The 22,545-nt window shown below is 44.4% G+C and overlaps 1 protein-coding gene across 3 annotated transcripts in view; it reads right to left on the bottom strand.

The window, feature by feature from the left end:
* Window positions 1–6,039: 6,039 nt before the first annotated feature.
* Window positions 6,040–22,545, bottom strand: part of LOC306960819 (nucleus accumbens-associated protein 1-like) — a 32,459-nt gene continuing 15,953 nt past the window's right edge. For 2 of the 3 annotated variants that reach the window (XM_079553393.1, XM_079553395.1), the window contains exons 2-8: window positions 19,487–19,634; window positions 16,798–17,040; window positions 16,516–16,722; window positions 13,890–14,301; window positions 8,565–8,862; window positions 8,341–8,438; window positions 6,040–6,568 (exon numbers count right to left, since the gene is read on the bottom strand). In XM_079553393.1, coding sequence (XP_079409519.1) covers window positions 6,216–6,568; window positions 8,341–8,438; window positions 8,565–8,862; window positions 13,890–14,301; window positions 16,516–16,722; window positions 16,798–17,040; window positions 19,487–19,634 — 1,759 coding nt within the window. In that variant the 3' untranslated portion in view covers window positions 6,040–6,215. The remainder of the gene's footprint in view (window positions 6,569–8,340; window positions 8,439–8,564; window positions 8,863–13,889; window positions 14,302–16,515; window positions 16,723–16,797; window positions 17,041–19,486; window positions 19,635–22,545) is intronic. The other variant, XM_079553394.1, reaches the window with a different exon arrangement.

The following is a 22,545-nucleotide window of genomic DNA, read 5'->3' on the forward strand; positions in this document are numbered from 1 at the left end:
TTTAAAAAGAATTAAATTGGATTCAAACCGGCGTCAAATTAAAATTACTGGAGAATCATGACATCGCTCAACAATTTTTATTACGATACAAGTTCATTACAATGTAAACCCTGAAAAAAAACTAATTTTGTGAAGACTTCGTTTTGTAACGTCCGCTCACACTGTGTTCGGGTCTGGCGTCTTGCATAAAGGAAATGACCATGTTTGGATTATAAAGTGTTGTTGGGGGGACTCCGTGTGTGACGTGGATACTAAACATTTTTGTTGAATTTTTGTTGAATTTTTGTTGAATTTTTGTTGAATTTTTGTTGAATTTTTGTTGAATTTTTGTTGAATTTTTGTTGAATTTTCGTCACATTTTTATTGAATTTTTGTTGAATTTTTGTCACATTTTTGTTGAATTTTTGTTGAATTTTTGTCACATTTTTGTCAAATTTTTGTCACTTTTTTGTCGAATTTTTGTCACTTTTTTGTTGAATTTTTGTTGAATTTTTGTCACATTTTTGTCGAATTTTTGTTGAATTTTCATTGAATTTTTGTTGAATTTTTGTCACATTTTTATTGAATTTTTGTTGAATTTTTGTCACATCGTTTGTAACGTCCGCTCACACTGTGTTCGGGTCTGGCGTCTTGCATAAAGGAAATGACCATGTTTGGATTATAAAGGGTTGTTGGGGGGGCTCCGTGTGTGACGTGGATACTAAACATGTCAGTATTTGTGAATGGGAAACATGACGATTTCAGGAATTTCACAATCCCAATACGACAAAAAATAAAGAGAGTAAAGGCAGAGTTTGGTGTTTTTTACCCTGACACTGAGGCCTCGTCCACACGGAGCAGTTTATAAACCCGCCTCTGCCTAGAAAAAAGTCCACACAGCCTCGTTTTTAAAAACTGCATCCACACTTAACCTCGCATATGCGTTTCTTCATCATAAATTGAAATCGCTCCACAGGTTCTGCAGCACATACAGTAGGGCTGCACGATTTTGCAGTGACTTGCGATATGCGATACTGCTGTGCAATATCGCGATAACGGTATAATCGCGATATTCCACTAAACACAATATGTTCCATTTTTTCAGCAAATTGTGTCAAAAGAAGACTTAAAAAACACCCCATCAGGACCAAAACAAGGGTAGAATTTAACAAAGCTAGTAACTGTTAAACTAAAACTGAGCTTTTACACATGACTTGCAAAAAAAATGGGTGGATCTCAGTCAGATGAAGCTACGGTGATGTTGCGATATATTGTGGCTTCTCGCGATACGGATATTGCATCAGCTAATATCGCGATACGATATTTTTCGCGATATATTGTGCAGCCCTAACATACAGTGTGTTTTAGTTCTCTGAGCTGTAAACGCTGTGGTCCCAAAGTCACGTAAAGCTTCACAGACCTGCCAACAACTATGAGACCAACATACAAAGGCTTTTTTACTGCCATTTTTGTAATCTTACATCAGATAAATAGGCGAGTACAGCCAGGAACTTTCTGACAGACTGACCTCTGACTGACCCGCAGCAGGACTGTGGCGTTGGTCTCACCTCCGGGAGGACGACTTTATCTAAGTTCTCCTGCAGAGGCACGTCCGGAGTTACGCCTCAAACTGCCTGACTGCCCAGAAATGCGGTTATTGACGTCCACACTCAAACGTAACCGGAGGATTCACAAATCTTCACTTTGGCCAGAGTTTTAGAAACCTTTGTTTTTACAGACGGATGAGGCCGGATCGTAGGAAAATACTTGGGTTTGTGAGATTCCCTGCCACGTGTAGACGGGCCTAACGCTTAGATGTTATGGGAGAAAACAGGCTAGAAATCTCAAAAACGAAACGACAGAATTAGCAGCTCGTCAGACCCGAGAAGACCGAGTCTCTGCAGAGGACACTGTGGATTCTCTCACTCCCCAGAAACATGAACCTTCTTCTCATGAACACTTCAGTAAACAACATCGTACCTTTCATATAAAACCCGCCGGTCCACGACTCACTTCTGATCTCCGATTATCTAACACTTGTCAGTACCACGAATACAAACGAACTCCTCCAAACCCCCGCGTTACAAAAACAGATTGTTCTCAGTGCATTTATCCTCACAAATCCTCCACAATCATTGGTAAAAAACAAAAAAACAAAACAAAAAGGAAGTTCCGCACTACCAGCTTCTCAAAACAACGAAAGAACATTCTCTCCGACCACAAAAGGTGCAAGTTTAGTCTAAAGTTTTCAGTTTTTCAGATCCCGCCGTGTCCGAGATCGCCCTGGTCCTCGAGGCGACAGTGCACGGAGGCCGTTAGTGCAAATAAACGGTTTGTTTGGGCTGATGGTGGATTTACTGCACGTGCTCAGTTCTCTTTCCTCTTCTGTACGAACGAGAGGCGAGAGCGACGGGTCTGGGCTGTAGTGCGGTGGTTCTCAACTGGTGAGGACCCCCCAGGATGACAGACAACCCAAATGCAACTAACAACACTGCCCGACCCTCAGATAAATCAGTTCATGTTGACGTATTATATATAGTTAAAGGTTCTGAATAATCCTGGAGCTCTGTTGTCGGGGTCTCCAGGGCAAACAGGTCCTATAGGTGACGGGTCAGACTCAGAGCGGGTCAGAAGCCCCTCATGAGAGACCACAGGCCCGGTCAGAACCATGAGCCGTCCTTCTGTGGACCCACCACCTGCAGGGGGCGCCATTGGGGGCTGGTGTAATGTGATTTTGCACCAGCCACGATGGATGGATGTTTTATCAAGGTTCTCTGCTCCATGTTTCTTCTTCCACAAGAACAAACCTGTTTCTTTGGCAGTGAATTTAGACGCCTATGGAGGTTTTCAGCTCTTCTTTTCATTTTGTCGTGTTTTTTGTCCACATTTGAATCATAAACAACTTTTTTAACTTAGTTTCAGTCTAATTTTAGTCTGCAAAAATATTACTTTGACTAAAATCATGACGAAAAGCCATCAGCCCCTCCCTCACTCACTCACATGAAGTTGGTGAGGACAACTTGGCAATCCTGAAATATCGCAAACCTAGATCGAGCAGAGCAAAGGCCTCGTCTATGGTTAACCTCTGAACTCCCGCCTGAACCCAGAGGATCTTTGTCCTCACGTCACCACATTTTTTTACCCATCATTTTTTTGTTGGGTTTTCAACTCATTTTTGTAACTTTTTTTTGTCACTTTTTTCGTCACATTTTGTCATTTTTTTGTCCATTTTTTTTTTTTTCGTCAAATTTTTATCAAATTTTTATCAATTTTTTGTCATTTTTTAATCAATTTTTTGTCATTTTTTGGTCACATTTTTTGTCAATTTTTCGTCATTTTTTCGTAAATTTTTTGTCAATTTTTATCACATTTTGATCACATTTTTGTCATTTTTTAATCAATTTTTTGTCATTTTTTGGTCACATTTTTGTCAATTTTTCGTCATTTTTTCGTCAATTTTTATCACATTTTTTTCCTTTTTTTAATCATTTTTTTGTCTTTTTTTGTCATTTTTTCGTCAATTTTTTGTCAATTCCTTATGACATTTTCGTGACATTTTTGCCACTTTTTCATCAATTTTTCGTCACTTTTTTCTCACATTTCCATCATTCTTTTCGTCTCAGTTTTGTCGCTATTTTCTCCCCTTTTTCCCAGAACCTTTTGGATTGGGGTAAAGCCAAACTGGAGAAAACGTGCTCGGTTCAGGCGGGAGTTAAGGGGTTAATGTACTTTTTGAAAAACAAAAAGCCTCATTATTGACCTTTGTTTTCTGTTGGGCTTAAGTGTGACAAGCCTCGCTCATAACCTTCTCGTTTGGTCGGGCAGTGTATCGTTTGTGTGGAGTTTAAAGTCGTTTATATCGTCATTTCTGCGTCATTACATCACAAATCACAGTGTTTGCCTTCAGGAAACCCAGGGCGACTTCAGGACACGGACGTTCTTTCCTTTTTTTTTACAGCTAAAGACTCCATTTCCCAGCATGCTTTGCGGCCCTCGTCTCGCGGGAGCCGTCTTCAGGTCGACGACGCTGAGCCGTAAAGCCATTTCCAAAACAAATACAAATACAAACTCTGTGCAATTTCTCACTTCTCGATTCTTACATTCAGTATCAAAATCAGCAGTGTTTCCTTTCAGTCGAAAAACCCTCTGTTAGATGCCCCTCCCCTCCACCCGTGGGAATGTTTAACCGTTAGGGAAATGAACGAAAAAACAGTGAAATAAAGTGGAACTGAAGAGGCGGGGGGGCCTCTCGGTGTCGTACGTACAATAAACTATATATAAAGATGGACACGTGGGTACAAAGGCCGGGGTAAGGTGCATTTAAGGACATTTTTTGGCGTTTGTTTTTCACGATTGTTCGGTTTTTGTATTTCATCCGATGGGTTTTCTGTACGCGATGTGTCATAGCAACGTCACGCTAACAACTTCACGCTATTCCTTTGGAGCGTTAGCTAAACACAGCCCGTTTAAACAGTACGTGGCGGAAAACAAGCCGCTTTTGGGTAATCGCTTGTTAAAAAACGTGCTCACCGGAGACTCCCGCGTTCAGAACTGTGGCCGTTTTAGCCCCGGAGCTAAAAGGCTAACGCTAACTTGTCGCTAAAAAAAAACTATAAAATCAGCACCGTTCATAAAAATCTGAACTCATTTTTATGAAACACTCCCGGCTCGACATTAATTTAAGTTTTCTTCTGTTTTTGAAATCTTTAAATTATGTTTTAATTAAAATACGGGACAGGAAGTGGTCTTTTCCCGCCACTGGCAAACAGGAAGTCCGCCAAACACATAGATACAGACGGCATCTCGTCATAGAAGGGGGCGTGGCCTCAACGAGGGGGAAAATAGAATCTTTAGAGAAACACAATTTTTCCTCTTTTTTGCCATTTTCTGGTGGAATATGAACTTATTTATTACATGAATAAAGTCAGGTGTAAATCAGGCCCATATGGATATTTTCTCACAGCAGATTGTTCAGTAGAAGTGAAAAAACGGCAGTTGTAGCAAGCGCTAGCTAACCATTAGCATTAGCCCGATGCTAACATGTAGCATCAGGTTAGCATTCTCCGTTATTCATGTATTTATGGGCTGTTGAACCACTTTGCTCCTCCCCATGTCTTTGTATCTTTATTTAGTAGAAACTATATTCATGATTCAGCGTTTGTTACAGTAGTTTTTGAATAATTAGAGAAAATTTACATTTTTTCAAAATTGTTTTCCCCCTTAACTGTTTTCAAACATGACCATATATGGGCGATTCCAGAGATGCCGTCTGTATCTATTGCGTGTGCACAGAGCCTATACTGTACGGGGCGAAAGTAGTTCCGCCAGAATCTAAACTATATTTTATTTGATTTTTTTTTTAACAATTTCACATTTTGTTTCGAGTGATGTAAGATTAGCAGCGTTGCCATGACAACAAAGTTCAGAAACTGTCAGGATCTCCGTGGAGAGAGAGGAGAAGCGGCGTTCCATCCGAGTGTATGCGGACAGTTAGCAAAACGGCCGTTAGCCTGCTCAGTGTGTTTCTCCTATAGCCGTTAGCATTAGCCTTTGAGCATCACGCTTTATGAAACAGCCAGATGTTTTCAGCTGGTGTCGACCACGTTTAGGCGAGGTCAAGGCCTAGTTACAAATCACTACAAGGAGATTTTTACTCGAGAATAGAATTAGGCCCTCCAGGCTAAATGCTAAATGCTAAATATGGAGCCGAACACACATGTTAATGCCACTAAACCTCCTCTTTTATGACGCTGAGGATGGAGAAACCGCAGGAGATTGAATTGGCGGGAGGACGCTCGATTCGCACACGTCCTGGAAGCTAATGGCCGTTTGCTAACCGATAGCTAACGCCGTTTCTTGACGGGGATAAGGGAAACGCAGACTTGCTTTGTAGTTAGCGCCTGGATTCCGCTTTCTTGTCGCCAAAGCGCTGCTGGTTTGGACGGGGGGAGGGACTCGCAGCTCAACTACGAGCCCGGCAAACGGCTCTGGAGACGCCGAAGCGCCTCGTGTGTAAAGGTTTCTGTGACTGAAGCTAAAGGCTAGATAAAAAAAGCAGTTGTCCATCTTTATATATAGCGATGTTTAGACAATCAAATCGCCATGGAAGCATTTCAGAAGCACGAATACAGTTCAGGACGTCGATCATCTCCAAAAAAGAATAAAAAGGGGAACGTTTCCATCGTCCGCGTCGTCCCGGAGACAAACCTGTTCGTCTCCTTCGGGCCTCGAGTCTCTCAGAACAAAGTGCTGCCGTCGTTGGCCCCGCCCCCGAGAGCGTCCGATTGGCCGGCCGCCCCCACCGCCTCGCCGCTGTTGGCCACGGCGGCGTCCAGGGAGGCGGGGTCGAAGGCCGCGTTCGGGTCGCTGCCCAGGGAGACGGCGGCGGCGGCGGCGGCGGCGGCGGCGTCCATCTTGGCGCCGCCGTCGTTGAGGAACGCGGAGTACGCCATGTCGGAGTCGGCCATCAGCAGCTTGAGTTTGGGGATCCAGGACTTGCGCACGACTCGCCGCGCGTTGGTGCACATGTCCGCCGCGATGGCGTTCATCTCGCTCTCCTTGAAGCTCGGAGCGAAGTTCTGGCAGTAAACTGTGGAGGAGGCAAAGCGGCGGCGTCAGCGGGGGGGGGGGCCCAGGGGGGGGGGCTCATTTTAGGTTAGCGCTAGATCGTCTGCTCCGGAGGGACGGTCTGCTGTGAGTTTGTATAGATCTATGAGTTGGTTTGTCTAAAAATACAAATAATCCTAATCCTTAAGGTTTTACCCCTTAACTCCCGCCTGAACCGAGCACAGTTTCTCCAGTTTGGCTTTACCCCAATCCAAAAGCTTCTGGAAAAAAGCAACAAAACTGAGACGAAAACAATGATGGAAATGTGACAAAAAAAGTGACAAAAATTGATTAAAAAAAGGACAAAAATGTGACAAAAAAATGACAAAAAATTGATTAAAAAATGACAAAAAATGACAAAAAATTGATTAAAAAAAGGACAAAAATGTGACAAAAAATGGATTCAAAATTGACGAAAAAATGACAAAAAATTGATTTAAAAAATGACAAAAATGTGACAAAAAAAAGACAAAAAATTGATTCAAAATTGACGAAAAAATGACAAAAATGTGACAAAAAAGTGACAAAAAATTGATTTAAAAAATGACAAAAAATTTATTAAAAAATTGACAAAAAATGTGACAAAATGTGACAAAAAAATGACAAAAATGAGTTGAATACCCAACAAAAAATGTTGGGAAAAAAAAAATCTGCTGACGTGAGGAAAAAGCTCCTCTCGGTTCAGGCGGGAGTTCAGAGGTTAACCATTTCCCTGGCCCTAACCTTCATTTGTGTCATGATATCTCACGTTTTCACAGCAGACTGTCCCTCCGGAGCAGACCATCTAGCACTAACCCTCATTTTAGGGCGGGACCGGGGCCCGACTGAAGGGTCACAGTCAGAGCTGGATTTGTGAGAGATGCAGATGGATTCTCCAAACACAAACACCTTTAAGGCCGTCGTACAAAAACAGTTTGAAATACTGGGAGTCCAAAGTCCGGTTCATTCCAGTTTGCATGTGGTATTGGTATTGTGGTTTAGTCGCTCAGTCCTTGTCCAGTCCTGGTTAGTTAAGGTTAGTCCTGGTTAGTAAAGGTTAGTCCTGTCAAGCCCTGGTTAGTTAAAGGGATATTTCAGGATTTTTGACATAGGGCCTCATTTCCTAGTGTCATTTTTGCTGTTCTTCTGTTTGGAGAGTTTCGTGGTGCTAGGCTAGTGCAAGTCTATGGTATCAGCTAGCCTGCATTAAAAACAGTGTGACCCGCTCCACAGAGCACCTGAGTCACTTATAACACCAGACTAACCATAAACATGTCTGTGTCGATAACTGACCTGCATCACATGAATGATCGCATTTTGAGGGACTATTTTCTCGCAGATCACTCCGCCGCCGCGTAGCTTATACAACCACGAAGCTGATGCTGCTCAAATATAAGTTATTTAAAATGACTCTATGGACACAGACGTTTATATGGTTAGTCTGGTGTTATCAGTGATTTGCCTCAGGTGCTCTGTGGAGCGGGTCACACTGTCTTTAATGCAGGCTAGCTGATACCATAGACATGCACTAGCCTTGCATTAGCCTAGCACCACGAAACTCTTCAAATATAAGAACTGCATGAATTACAAAGAAAATATCTCCAGAAATCAGCAACACTCTGGATAACGAGGACATGAGGCCCTATCCCTTTAAGGTTAGTCCTGGTTTGTCCGGGTTAGTCCAGGTTTGTCCGGGTTAGTCCTGGTTTGTCCGGGATAGTCCAGGTTTGTCCGGGTTTGTCCGGGTTAGTCCGGGTTAGTCCAGGTGAGACTCACATTTGACTGCATGCAGGACTCTGTTGTCCAGAGGTTTGCGGCTTGGATCGTTGGTGGACGAGCGGATCCCGGTGCCACAGCTGTTCGCCAGCGTGCTCCTGCGACAGACACGCAGAGAGCATCAGCGCTGCCCTCACATATATACACTTCCTTATATACACTTCCTTATATACACTTCCTTATATACACTTCCTTATATACACGTGTTTGTATAAACCTCTCACCTGTCAAAGAAAGCGGCCAGGAGCCTCCGCAGCAGCACCTTGTGCCTGGTGCCGGCGCTCACGTGGCAGTTCATGAGCTGCGCTCTGGAGATGAACACGCTGGTGCCGCTGACCAGCTCCAGCCGCTCGGCCGGGTCGCCCTCCTCGTAAAGCCGCGGGTGGCACCGCTGCCCAATCTGAGCCACCAGCTCCGGAGGCAGACAGGCCAGCTCCGAGCGAGGCCGACCCCCACGAGAGCCCCTGCCCTGGGCCGAGTCCGGGGGAAGGTCTGGGAGAGCCTCCACTCGCTCTGCTACTACTGAGAGAGAGGTCACGGGTTAAATCACAGTTTAGTCCAATGACTTTCAGTCTGCCAACGGCAACGATTGTTTTCTTATTATTATTATACAAAATGACAAGACACACAAAATTTTTGAGAGATCCTTGTGTAGTGGAGCTGAGCAGAATCAAGCCCATGGCCTGTTATAGCAGTAATATTAGCGCTCACCTGCGGCGTTAGCCTGTTATAGAGGTGATATTAGCGCTCACCTGCGGCGTTAGCCTGTTATAGCAGTAATATTAGCGCTCACCTGTGGCGTTAGCCTGTTATAGCAGTAATATTAGCGCTCACCTGTGGCGTTAGCCTGTTATAGCAGTAATATTAGCGCTCACCTGCGGCATTAGCCTGTTATAGCGGTAATATTAGCGCTCACCTGCGGCGTTAGCCTGTTATAGCGGTAATATTAGCGCTCACCTGCGGCGTTGGCCTGTTATAGCAGTGATATTAGTGCTCACCTGTGGCATTAGCCTGTTATAGCAGTAATATTAGCGCTCACCTGCGGCATTAGCCTGTTATAGCGGTAATATTAGCGCTCACCTGCGGCGTTAGCCTGTTATAGCGGTAATATTAGCGCTCACCTGCGGCGTTGGCCTGTTATAGCAGTGATATTAGTGCTCACCTGTGGCGTTAGCCTGTTATAGCAGTAATATTAGCGCTCACCTGCGGCATTAGCCTGTTATAGCGGTAATATTAGCGCTCACCTGCGGCGTTAGCCTGTTATAGCGGTAATATTAGCGCTCACCTGCGGCGTCGGCCTGTTATAGCAGTAATATTAGCGCTCACCTGCGGCGTTAACCTGTTTTAGCGGTGATATTAGCGCTCACCTGCGGCGTTAGCCTGTTTTAGCGGTAATATTAGCGCTCACCTGCGGCGTTAGCCTGTTATAGCAGTAATATTAGCACTCACCTGCGGCGTTAGCCTGTTATAGAGGTGATATTAGCGCTCACCTGTGGCGTTAGCCTGTTATAGCAGTAATATTAGCGCTCACCTGTGGCGTTAGCCTGTTATAGCAGTAATATTAGCGCTCACCTGCGGCATTAGCCTGTTATAGCGGTAATATTAGCGCTCACCTGCGGCGTTAGCCTGTTATAGCGGTAATATTAGCGCTCACCTGCGGCGTTGGCCTGTTATAGCAGTGATATTAGTGCTCACCTGCGGCGTCGGCCTGTTATAGCGGTAATATTAGCACTCACCTGCGGCGTTAACCTGTTATAGCGGTAATATTAGCGCTCACCTGCGGCGTCGGCCTGTTATAGCAGTAATATTAGCGCTCACCTGCGGCGTTAACCTGTTTTAGCGGTGATATTAGCGCTCACCTGCGGCGTTAGCCTGTTTTAGCGGTAATATTAGCGCTCACCTGCGGCGTTAGCCTGTTATAGCAGTAATATTAGCACTCACCTGCGGCGTTAGCCTGTTATAGCAGTGATATTAGCGCTCACCTGCGGCGTTAGTCTGTTATAGCAGTAATATTAGCGCTCACCTGCGGCGTTAGCCTGTTATAGCAGTAATATTAGCGCTCACCTGCGGCGTTAGCCTGTTATAGCAGTAATATTAGCGCTCACCTGCGGCGTTAGCCTGTTATAGCAGTAATATTAGCGCTCACCTGCGGCGTTAGCCTGTTATAGCGGTAATATTAGCGCTCACCTGCGGCGTTAGCCTGTTATAGCAGTATTATTAGCGCTCACCTGCGGCGTTAGCCTGTTATAGCAGTAATATTAGCACTCACCTGCGGCGTTGGCCTGTTATAGCAGTAATATTAGCGCTCACCTGCGGCGTTAGCCTGTTATAGCAGTAATATTAGCGCTCACCTGCGGCGTTAGCCTGTTATAGTGGTGATATTAGCGCTCACCTGCGGCGTTAGCCTGTTATAGCAGTAATATTAGCGCTCACCTGCGGCGTTAGCCTGTTATAGCAGTAATATTAGCGCTCACCTGCGGCGTTAGCCCGTTATAGCAGTAATATTAGCACTCACCTGCGGCGTAGGCCTGTTATAGCAGTAATATTAGCGCTCACCTGCGGCGTTAGCCTGTTATAGCAGTGATATTAGCGCTCACCTGCGGCGTTAGCCTGTTATAGCAGTGATATTAGCGCTCACCTGCGGCGTTAGCCTGTTATAGCAGTAATATTAGCGCTCACCTGCGGCGTTAGCCTGTTATAGCAGTAATATTAGCGCTCACCTGCGGCGCTAGCCTGTTATAGCAGTAATATTATCGCTCACCTGCGGCGTTAGCCTGTTATAGCAGTGATATTAGCGCTCACCTGCGGCGTTAGCCTGTTATAGCAGTAATATTAGCGCTCACCTGCGCCGTTAGCCTGTTATAGCAGTAATATTAGCGCTCACCTGCGGTGTTAGCCTATTATAGTGGTGATATTAGCGCTCACCTGCGGCGTTAGCCTGTTATAGCAGTAATATTAGCACTCACCTGCGGCCCTAGCCTGTTATAGCAGTAATATTAGCGCTCACCTGCGCCGTTAGCCTGTTATAGCGGTGATATTAGCGCTCACCTGCGGCGTTAGCCTGTTATAGCAGTAATATTAGCGCTCACCTGCGGCCCTAGCCTGTTATAGCAGTAATATTAGCGCTCACCTGCGGCCCTAGCCTGTTATAGCAGTAATATTAGCGCTCACCTGCGGCCCTAGCCTGTTATAGCAGTAATATTAGCGCTCACCTGCGCCGTTAGCCTGTTATAGCAGTAATATTAGCGCTCACCTGCGGCCCTAGCCTGTTATAGCAGTAATATTAGCGCTCACCTGCGGCGTTAGCCTGTTATAGCGGTGATATTAGCACTCACCTGCGGCGCTAGCCTGTTATAGCGGTAGTATTAGCGCTCACCTGCGGCGTTAGCCTGTTATAGCAGTAATATTAGCGCTCACCTGCGGCGTTAGCCTGTTATAGCGGTGATATTAGAGCTCACCTGCGGCGTTAGTCTGTTATAGCAGTAATATTAGCGCTCACCTGCGGCGTTAGCCTGTTATAGCAGTAATATTAGCGCTCACCTGCGGCGTTAGCCTGTTATAGCAGTAATATTAGCTCTCACCTGCGGCGTTAGCCTGTTATAGCAGTAATATTAGCGCTCACCTGCGGCGTTAGCCTGTTATAGCGGTAATATTAGCGCTCACCTGCGGCGTTAGCCTGTTATAGCAGTAATATTAGCACTCACCTGCGGCGTTGGCCTGTTATAGCAGTAATATTAGCGCTCACCTGCGGCGTTAGCCTGTTATAGCAGTAATATTAGCGCTCACCTGCGGCGTTAGCCTGTTATAGTGGTGATATTAGCGCTCACCTGCGGCGTTAGCCTGTTATAGTAGTAATATTAGCGCTCACCTGCGGCGTTAGCCTGTTATATTGGTGATATTAGCGCTCACCTGCGGCGTTAGCCTGTTATAGCAGTAATATTAGCGCTCACCTGCGGCGTTAGCCTGTTATAGCAGTAATATTAGCGCTCACCTGCGGCGTTAGCCTGTTATAGTAGTAATATTAGCGCTCACCTGCGGCGTTAGCCCGTTATAGCAGTAATATTAGCACTCACCTGCGGCGTAGGCCTGTTATAGCAGTAATATTAGCGCTCACCTGCGGCGTTAGCCTGTTATAGCAGTGATATTAGCGCTCACCTGCGGCGTTAGCCTGTTATAGCAGTGATATTAGCGCTCACCTGCGGCGTTAGCCTGTTATAGCAGTAATATTAGCGCTCACCTGCGGCGTTAGCCTGTTATAGCAGTAATATTAGCGCTCACCTGCGGCGCTAGCCTGTTATAGCAGTAATATTATCGCTCACCTGCGGCGTTAGCCTGTTATAGCAGTGATATTAGCGCTCACCTGCGGCGTTAGCCTGTTATAGCAGTAATATTAGCGCTCACCTGCGCCGTTAGCCTGTTATAGCGGTGATATTAGCGCTCACCTGCGGCGTTAGCCTGTTATAGCAGTAATATTAGCACTCACCTGCGGCCCTAGCCTGTTATAGCAGTAATATTAGCGCTCACCTGCGCCGTTAGCCTGTTATAGCGGTGATATTAGCGCTCACCTGCGGCGTTAGCCTGTTATAGCAGTAATATTAGCGCTCACCTGCGGCCCTAGCCTGTTATAGCAGTAATATTAGCGCTCACCTGCGGCCCTAGCCTGTTATAGCAGTAATATTAGCGCTCACCTGCGGCCCTAGCCTGTTATAGCAGTAATATTAGCGCTCACCTGCGCCGTTAGCCTGTTATAGCAGTAATATTAGCGCTCACCTGCGGCCCTAGCCTGTTATAGCAGTAATATTAGCGCTCACCTGCGGCGTTAGCCTGTTATAGCGGTGATATTAGCGCTCACCTGCGGCGCTAGCCTGTTATAGCGGTAGTATTAGCGCTCACCTGCGGCGTTAGCCTGTTATAGCAGTAATATTAGCGCTCACCTGCGGCGTTAGCCTGTTATAGCGGTGATATTAGCGCTCACCTGCGGCGTTAGCCTGTTATTGCGGTGATATTAGCGCTCACCTGCGGCGCTAGCCTGTTATAGCGGTGATATTAGCGCTCACTTGCGCTGTTAGGCTGTTATAGCGGTGATATTAGCGCTCACCTGCGGCGTTAGCCTGTTATAGCGGTAGTATTAGCGCTCACCTGCGCCGTTAGCCTGTTATAGCGGTGATATTAGCGCTCACCTGCAGCGCTGGCCTGTTATAGCAGTAATATTAGCGCTCACCTGCGGCGCTAGCCTGTTATAGCGGTAGTATTAGCGCTCACCTGCGCCGTTAGCCTGTTATAGCAGTAATATTAGCGCTCACCTGCGGCGTTAGCCTGTTATAGCGGTGATATTAGCGCTCACTTGCGCTGTTAGGCTGTTATAGCGGTGATATTAGCGCTCACCTGCGGCGTTAGCCTGTTATAGCGGTGATATTAGCGCTCACCTGCGGCATTAGCCTGTTATAGCGGTAGTATTAGCGCTCACCTGCGGCGTTAGCCTGTTATAGCGGTGATATTAGCGCTCACCTGCGGCGTTAGCCTGTTATAGTGGTGATATTAGCGCTCACCTGCGGCGTTAGCGTTGAGCATGCTGTACATGCTGTACATGTTGCAGATCTGGCGGTATTGCTCCTCGCTGTCCTCCACTTCCTCCTCCTCCTCTTCTTCGTGGAAACTGTTGGGCGAGTCGCAGGACGGGCTGGCGTACAGGCTGAGGGTGGTGGGACTGGCGCCCTCTGGTGTTCCCCCGCTGCTGCCGTTGTTGTTGGTGGAGGAAGGGGCGGGGCCTCTCATTGACCCCGCCTCCTGGTTCATGGCGTTAGTGGAAGCTGAAGAGGAATAACGCGCCGCTTTCCGGGCTCCGCCTCCTCCGCCTGACACCCCGCCCACTCCGCCTGTCGCCCCGCCCCCTCCGTCTCTGGGCCCCTCCCACAGACGCTTGGCCACCGGGGCGCACACCACGGAGAACAGCGACCCCTCCTGGACACACGGGCGACAAAGAGGGTCTGAGGTGACATTGACATTTTTATCAGTGTTTCACCCTCTGAATCGTTCTTTTTATTGATTTTAATGAACATTTGTGAGGGAAAACCATGACAAAGGCTTTTCTTATCAAACACACGACTCGCTGGACTTTGGGAACGGCTGACAGAGAATATTCAAACATTATCGAAGAACCCAGAGTGTCCCTTCAAAGTCTCAGCGGCTCCTTTTGCAAACCCGTGACTGTCTGAACAGAAAGAGCTCTGTCACTCTCTCAGTCAGACGCTGCTAAAATTAGGACCGTGTTATTTTAACGATATGCAGATCACATTCGCACCATCACATGACAAACTTAGTCCGCGGCGAGGAGCGCTGAAGACGTCTGAACTTGGACTGAACCGGGACTGAACCAGGACGAAGCACAAACGGATGATTAACTAATGACTGGCTTTAAAATCCCAGCACATGTTGATATTTTGATTTAAAACCATCTTCCTCTCAACAAATCTGAGCGTTGATCAACCAGCGCAGTCATACATATCGGGCTGGTCCTGCACGATTAGTCTTCATCACATTGAAACTGAGGCTTGAGCCGCTGTGGTGACCTCACCTCAAGGGGCTGAGGTTTCCTTTTTTATTCTTGCCTTACGCGCGTCTCATTGTATTTACCGTTTTAGGATTTACTGTCAATTATTACAGTATATATTATAGTAGTATCATAGTAATATATGCTACATATATTTCTACCACACTAGTGCCCAATGACATACCATCTTCTTTTGACTCCAATATGCAAACTGTTAAATTTTCATCGGTCTGTCGATATGCCACAGGGTCTAAACAAACTATACTCTGGTTTAATTCATATTTTCATCATAGGTATCAGTGTGTTTCACATCTAGGATATAGTTCTGACTTTAAAGGAATAGGCCACCGTTTTTACATACTGAGATATGTTCTTACCTAACCTTAGCAGAGTTAATATATCCCCGTCTGGTCTTTGTCCGTGCGCTCACACATACGCAGCCTCTCCCACATGTCACATAGCTCCAAAAAAGCTCACGATCGAAGCTACCAAGCTCTTCCACGTGTTCCCTATTTAAATAAAGTTACGTGAAGTGTTTTCATGCCAAGTATATTTACACAGAAATGTAACATGTGGATTTTATAAGCAAATAAAAAGGGGGACTATATTGTGAGGCGTAATGATACAGGAGCACAGCGTCCGCGCAGTAACTCCTAAAGACTTCCCCGCTCACTTCAATCGGGGGCCTATTCCTTTAAGCTCATTGATAAAGGGGAACCTCAGGGTCGGGTTGGTCCATATCACAGCGTGCACGGTAATACTGGTATAGATTTTGGACCCCGGTGTAACTTTGATACCGCGGTAGATGAGATCATTTGTGCAGCTCATGTCAGAACCTCACGGAGACGCTGCTCAGAGTCAAAGCAGCAGAAACATGACTGTGGAGCTTCAGGGGCAGCGCTTAAACAATCATATTTAGAGGAAAGGGCTCAGGATTTGCGTCTTGGATCCGGAGAGTTGTAGCATCACCTAGCTCGCTAGCTAACTTTCTGGCGCTAACAACAACAAAGACAACCACGTATCTGATCTTCTGTGTTTTTTAGAGATTTAGGTGAATTTAGATGAATAAAAAGAAAAAAATAGCTGTAAATGAAGTTTCCCCGTCGGCGAAAGGCTTTGATTTTATGTATGTATATATGTGTAAATGATTTCGCCAAACACACCGTTATCATGATATTTCTTTTTCATACGTGATGTAAATGTTTGGCCACATCGCCCTGCCCTTCCTCAGGGCTCTTCTCGAGGGCCACTGTTATTTTAGATCTTCATTATTGATCTATTAAAATATGTCACGCTTATACTTCATGCATTCATTCATTCATATATATATATTTAAAATGTTTTTTAGAACATCATAATATACAATTGTCTATAAAGCGCAATGATGGCTGAAGTTTTCTTTTTTCTTTTTATTGGTTTATTTGGTCGGGACAGTGCATGTTAATGAACATACATGGGTCTCATGCATGTAAACAAGCCACACCAGACTCTCATTCATCCTGGCCTATTGTACATGTTTTAGTTCAATTACATTTGAACCCTCAGTCTGTTTGTAAAAGAAGATTATAATTCTCGACTGGTTTGTCCCGGTGCTGCCCCCTGCTGTCCTGGCTGTATTCTTGTACCTGCGGCTGCGGCGTGGAGGCGCTTTGCTCCGTCTTCACCTTTGACACCAGAGGGAGGGGCGTCTGGCAGGAGGTGGGCCGTCCCGTGACCCCGCCCACGCCCCCACAGGCTCCGCCCCCTGAGGTTTGAGTGACAGGGGACTGCGGCTCCGAGGGCGGGGTCTCCTCCGCGTGCAGCCCCTGGGAGTCGCAGCTCGGCGAGGACACCTGCGGGCCAGAGGGAGGAAGTGAAGGAACATCAGAACATCTGCCGCCATTTTGGAGAAAGTAACTCAGCGGCACCTTGAGGAAGAACTCCGTGCCCTTCTCCATGATCTGCTGGATCTGCAGAAACCCCGCCGTGTACATGAGCAGGAACTGGTCCCCCACGTTCATGCTGAGGCGCCCCGTGTAGCAGAAGGACAGGATCTGCTGGAAGCTCTGCGGCTGCACGGCGGGAGGCAGCTCCACCACCGAGCTCTTCCCGCCGGAGTTAAACAGGTCGCGGAAGTACGAGCTGCTGGCGGCGAGGACGGCGCGGTGAGCCTGGGCAGAGACAGAGGAGGTCACCTGGTGTGAGGTGTCCCGTCTGAGGATGGGGTCAGTCTGTGTTCACCTACAGCCTGGTCCACAGCAGCGTCGACGAACTAACCCCGGCCTTAGCTTTCAAATGAGGCGTTACACTGGCCTAAGCTTTTAGATTTGGGTAAAACTGAACTGAAGAAAATGCGCTCAGTTTCTCCAGTTTGGCTTTACCCCAATCCAAAAGCTTCTGGAAAAAAGGTGAGAAAATAGCAACAAAACTGAGACGAAAACAAGGATGGAAATGTGACAAAAAAGTGCTGTATGTGATGTAAACTTAGACAAAAAACTGACCAAAAAAAATGAAAAAATGACAAAAAAATGTGACAAAAAATTGACTAAAATTTACTATTTGACATAAAATTAACAAAAAAGTTACAATAATGAGTTGAAAACCCCCCAAAAAATGATGGAAAAAAAATCTGATGCTGTGAGGAAAAAGATCCATTTAGATGAGTTTTGTAGGTCTTAGCTTTCAAATGAGGCGTTACACTGGCCTACAGGATTTGGGTAAAGCTGAACTGGAGAAAAAGCTCTCGGTTCAGGCGGGAGTTAAGAGGTTAAGGGATATTTCAGGATTTTTCACACAGGGCCTCATATCCTCGTTATCCAGAGTGTTGCTGATTTCTGGAGATGAGATATATATATTTTAATTAATGCAGTTCTTATATTCAAAGAGTTTAGTGGCGCTAGGCTAGTGCATTTCTATGGTAACTAGTAGCCTGCCTTAAGTAGTAGCCGTTTTTAAGGCAGGCTACGAGTTACCATAGACATGCACTAGCCTAGCACTAGCCTAGCACTAGCCTAGCACTAGCCTAGCGCCACTAAACTCTTCAAATATAAGGACTGCAAGGAATTGACAGTATTTTTCACATTTTCGAGTACTTTACACAAATCAGAGATCAAATGTTAAAGGTATTTGTCATTTGAGGCCAGAGGTTCTTTGCTGGAGGGCCGGAGTTTGCCCCCGGGCCTGACACTGCCTACCCCTGGACTAGCTGGTTCTTTTGTGTGAGGACGTGTTGGTACGGTTACTGTTTAGAGGCAAAGTTTTCTGGACGCCGAGACTGTCCCAATGATGTCGGAGTCTAGTGTCAAACAAACCTTTATTCAACCGCAAAAATACATATGAACACACATACTAGCATGGTGACTTCAGTTAAAGCAGTACTGAGTAACTCTTCCCCCTAGAGGCCATGAGCGCAACTGCAGGTGTCGTAGCAAGTTGCGATTTTTTAAACTTATTAATTGTCTTGGAGAGTAAATACTACGCTGACAGAATAGGCGAAGGGACAGAGGGATACTGGAAATGATTTTTTTCACTCAAACTTTGCTGTAAATACTGTTTAAAGTGACGTTAGCCGCAGTTAGCTTTGCCTGTTAGCATGTTAGCTTCTTCTTCGTGATTCCATTAGTGTGTATTGGTGACTCCAGTCCGGTGGCAGCCAAGTTGCAAACCCTCCAATCATCCCATAAACACCTGTATTACCCCCACAGGGACTACGGAGAGGATTTATTATTATTTATTTATTTTTTCCTTTTTTTTGTGTGCAATTTATGGGTTTGTGCGCTATAAATAAAAAATAATAAAGAATGATATTAAATAAAAACAAACAAAAAGAAACATATGTATATACGTACATACATAAATACACACCCACATACATATACACACATGTGCATGCATGCATTCACAACACATAGGCACATTTATGTACATACACATACAAATAGATACACAAATACATGTACCCATCTGCGTGTACATTCTACATTATTTTATTAACAGTAGGTACAGTATTTATTCCCCCTTTTTTGTTTTTGTTTTTTTCTTTTTTTGGGGGGGGAGGGGGGGTTCCCTCACCACATAATACACTTAGGTAGGGCTGTGCAATTAATCGAAATTCGATTACGATTTCGATTACAACAGTAAACGATTACAAAATTAGCATAATCGCAAAAAATCGATTTTTTTTTTTTTTAATTTTTTTTTTTTCTTTAAAAAAAAAAAAAAAATCAATTTCTTTTTCACATTTTTTAATCTAATTTTTTCTTTTTGGATTTTTGTCTTTTTTCTGCTGGATTTTTGTCACTTTTTTGATGGATTTTTGTCTTTTTTTTGATGGATTTTTTTAAAGGCAAAAAAATAATCGTTTGAATAATCGTGATTTCAATTATGACAAAAATAATCGTGATTATTATTTTTTCAATAATCGAGCAGCCCTACACTTCGGTTAAATACATTTTAGTTTATTTTGGAAAGATATTGTTCCCAAATTTCCCATCTGTTTTCGAATACCTCATTTCCTCACCGGGGAGGGTTTATTAAGGTAAACACGTTAGTGCTGCTTTAAAGCGTGTGTGCGGGCTCTCGGTCGTCCCGTGTTCCCGTGTGCAGCGACGGTCTTACCTTGAAGGCGTGTCCCTTGACGAGCACGGACACATCACAGTACAGGCCCTGCAGCCTCTGCTCGTTCAGACACTCCAGAACACTGTTCCCAAAGTTCGGAATCGCCATCTGCAGCGTCTGAGCCATCACGGCCTCCGAGCGACACGGTCTGCGGAGCGAGAGGGAGGTCAGAGGTCAGGGAGGTCAGAGGTCAGGGAGGTCAGAGGTCAGAGGTCAGAGGTCAGAGGTCAGAGGTCAGGGAGGTCAGAGTCTGAGCTCCATCCAACAGCTGAAAGCTCCACGAGGGCGAATAAACGACTTCAATAAGAGATGGAGGACGTGTGAGTCTCATGTTACGGCCCTGGCTGAGCTCTCACACATCGGACCGATATTGTAAAATGTGCAGATATCGAACCGATACATTGGTCGACCTCTACTTCAAATACTCCACTCAAAGTACATGACAGGCTTTAATGCTTTTGAAAACGGGACTTATTTCCGTTGTGAGTAACAATAATCCTTTTGTTTCAGTGAAGCAGCAATTTAATGAAGAAAAGCTGGACAGAAAAGTTGAATTGATGAGCTGTGGACACGGAAGAGCAGATGGAGGTGAAGTTCCATCGCAGTCTGACAGAACACGGTCGGTTTAAAATGATTTGCCTCGGTCTGTGTCACACCAGGAGGTGAAACTACAAACGTCACAAACATGGTCAAATAGTGCGACTTATACTCTGGAGTAGGGCTGTGCAATTAATCGAAATTCGATTACGATTTCGATTACAACAGTAAACGATTACAAAATTAGCATAATCGCAAAAAATCGATTATAATTTTTTTTCTCACATTTTTTTTTTTTCTTCAATTTTTTTTTTCACATTTTTTTTTTCCACATTTTTAATTTTGGGATATTTGTCACTTTTTTGCTGGATTTTTGTCTTTTTTTTGCTGGATTTTTGTCACTTTTTTGCTGGATTTTTGTCATTTTTTGATGGATTTTTGTCACTTTTTTAATGGATTTTTGTCATTTTTTTGATGGATTTTTGTCACTTTTTTGCTGGATTTTTGTCACTTTTTTGCTGGATTTTTGTCATTTTTTTGCTGGATTTTTGTCACTTTTTTGCTGGATTTTTGTCATTTTTTTATGGATTTTTGTCATTTTTTTTGCTGGATTTTGTCACTTTTTTGCTGGATTTTTGTCACTTTTTTTATGGATTTTTGTCACTTTTTTGCTGGATTTTTGTCTTTTTTTTGCTGGATTTTTGTCACTTTTTTGATGGATTTTTGTCACTTTTTTGATGGATTTTTGTCACTTTTTTGCTGGATTTTTGTCACTTTTTTGATGGATTTTTGTCATTTTTTTGATGGATTTTTGTCACTTTTTTGCTGGATTTTTGTCATTTTTTTGCTGGATTTTTGTCACTTTTTTGCTGGATTTTTGTCACTTTTTTTATGGATTTTTGTCACTTTTTTGATGGATTTTTTTAAAGGCAACAAATAATTGTTTGAATAATCGTGATTTCAATTATGACAAAAATAATCGTGATTATTATTTTTTCAATAATCGAGCAGCCCTACTCTGGAGCGACGTATAGTTCGGATAAACAGTCATTGTAGCAACGTTTGTTTTATCATTGTGTCAAAATGTCATGGTTAAAACCCTGATAAAAACCCTACGTTTTCTTCTCACTGTTTGGCTTTTGCTGTTGATTTGGTTGTAATTCTTCAGTTTGTGCACTAGATGGCGCTAAGACAGGAGTGGAGCCTAATGTTTCAGGTGCACTGATGAGGTGACTGAGCACAGGTGTATCTGCTGTGGGACACGCCCAGTCCGTGCAGGAGAAACTTAAACATGTCGTCCTACACGAGCGATGGCGATGTCGTCACATCCGTTGGCCGTGGTCGCCATTTTACATTTTCATATTTGATAAACATTTTATTAAAATCCTATAATCTGCAAAAACAATGTCCATAAACAGGGCATTGCTTCTCCTGCGCTGAAACAGATCTGTCATTTTATAAAACCGAGTTAGACCTGGTGCATCAGCTGCTGCCGACCATTCACCAAAACAATAACAGCGATCGCTCGTATTCATGAGTGGCTAAAACAGTTACTCCAGGTGTTTATTAAAATGGTAAAATATCAATTTGTTGAACGGAATAAGTTAAAATATGAACCAACAGTTCAAATATACTTTGTTAAAATATGTACATTGGGAAAAAATTGTGAGTAAAAAGCTAAAAACTGCAGCTTTTAAGTTATGTTTTGTTCATGTTGAAAGGTTTTCAACCACGGCTGCAGTAAAAGCTGTGAAGCCGAGTTGGTCCAAGCGTCCTCTGTGTCTGCTGGGTTTTACAGTTGGACCAGCACGAGTACATTTAGCACCTGTGAGTCTGATCCACACAGACCTCATCCTCTCAGACGAGTCCTGACAGAACAAACACAGTACAGATACTGCTGGGTTGGTACAGGAGCAAAAGCCCAAATGTTATTGTTGAAAATAAACAACTTTTGAGGGAAACTGTACAACTTCAGCAACAAATGCAGTTACACTGGACAAAAAGCCCCAAAACCCGGGAAGATACGATAAGATCCAAGTTCATGGATCTGTCAGATATCCAGAGAGTCTCCTGGAAACCCGGGAGGATCTGATCTGTCACAGATCCTGACATATGCAAGTAAGTATCTCTCTGAGAATTTAAAATGTCAGTATTTTTTAATTTGGCAATATTTCATTAAATAATCAGTACGTATGTCCGGGCGTATGTTTGGAGATATTTTTTGGTTTCCCGTGTTAGTGTTACAGACCGTATGTTGTTCATGAGGCATAAAGGATTAGGCAACGTTTTATTTTTTCATGCCTCGTCTTTTAAGTAAGGGATAATGTATAGAACGCTGGTCATTATCGGGAAAATAAGTACCGACAGGGCGAACCGGACCCCGATGTTTCGCCCTGAAGGTGCTTATTTTCCCGATAATAACCAGCGTTCTATACATTATCCCGCTTAGTATTCGGCCATTTGCCAACTGAACACACACAACATGAACGTCGTACACTTTTATGAAGGTCGAAAGGTTTATT

This window comes from Gobius niger (assembly GCF_951799975.1).
Source record: "Gobius niger genome assembly, chromosome: 3".
Taxonomy (NCBI): domain Eukaryota; kingdom Metazoa; phylum Chordata; class Actinopteri; order Gobiiformes; family Gobiidae; genus Gobius; species Gobius niger.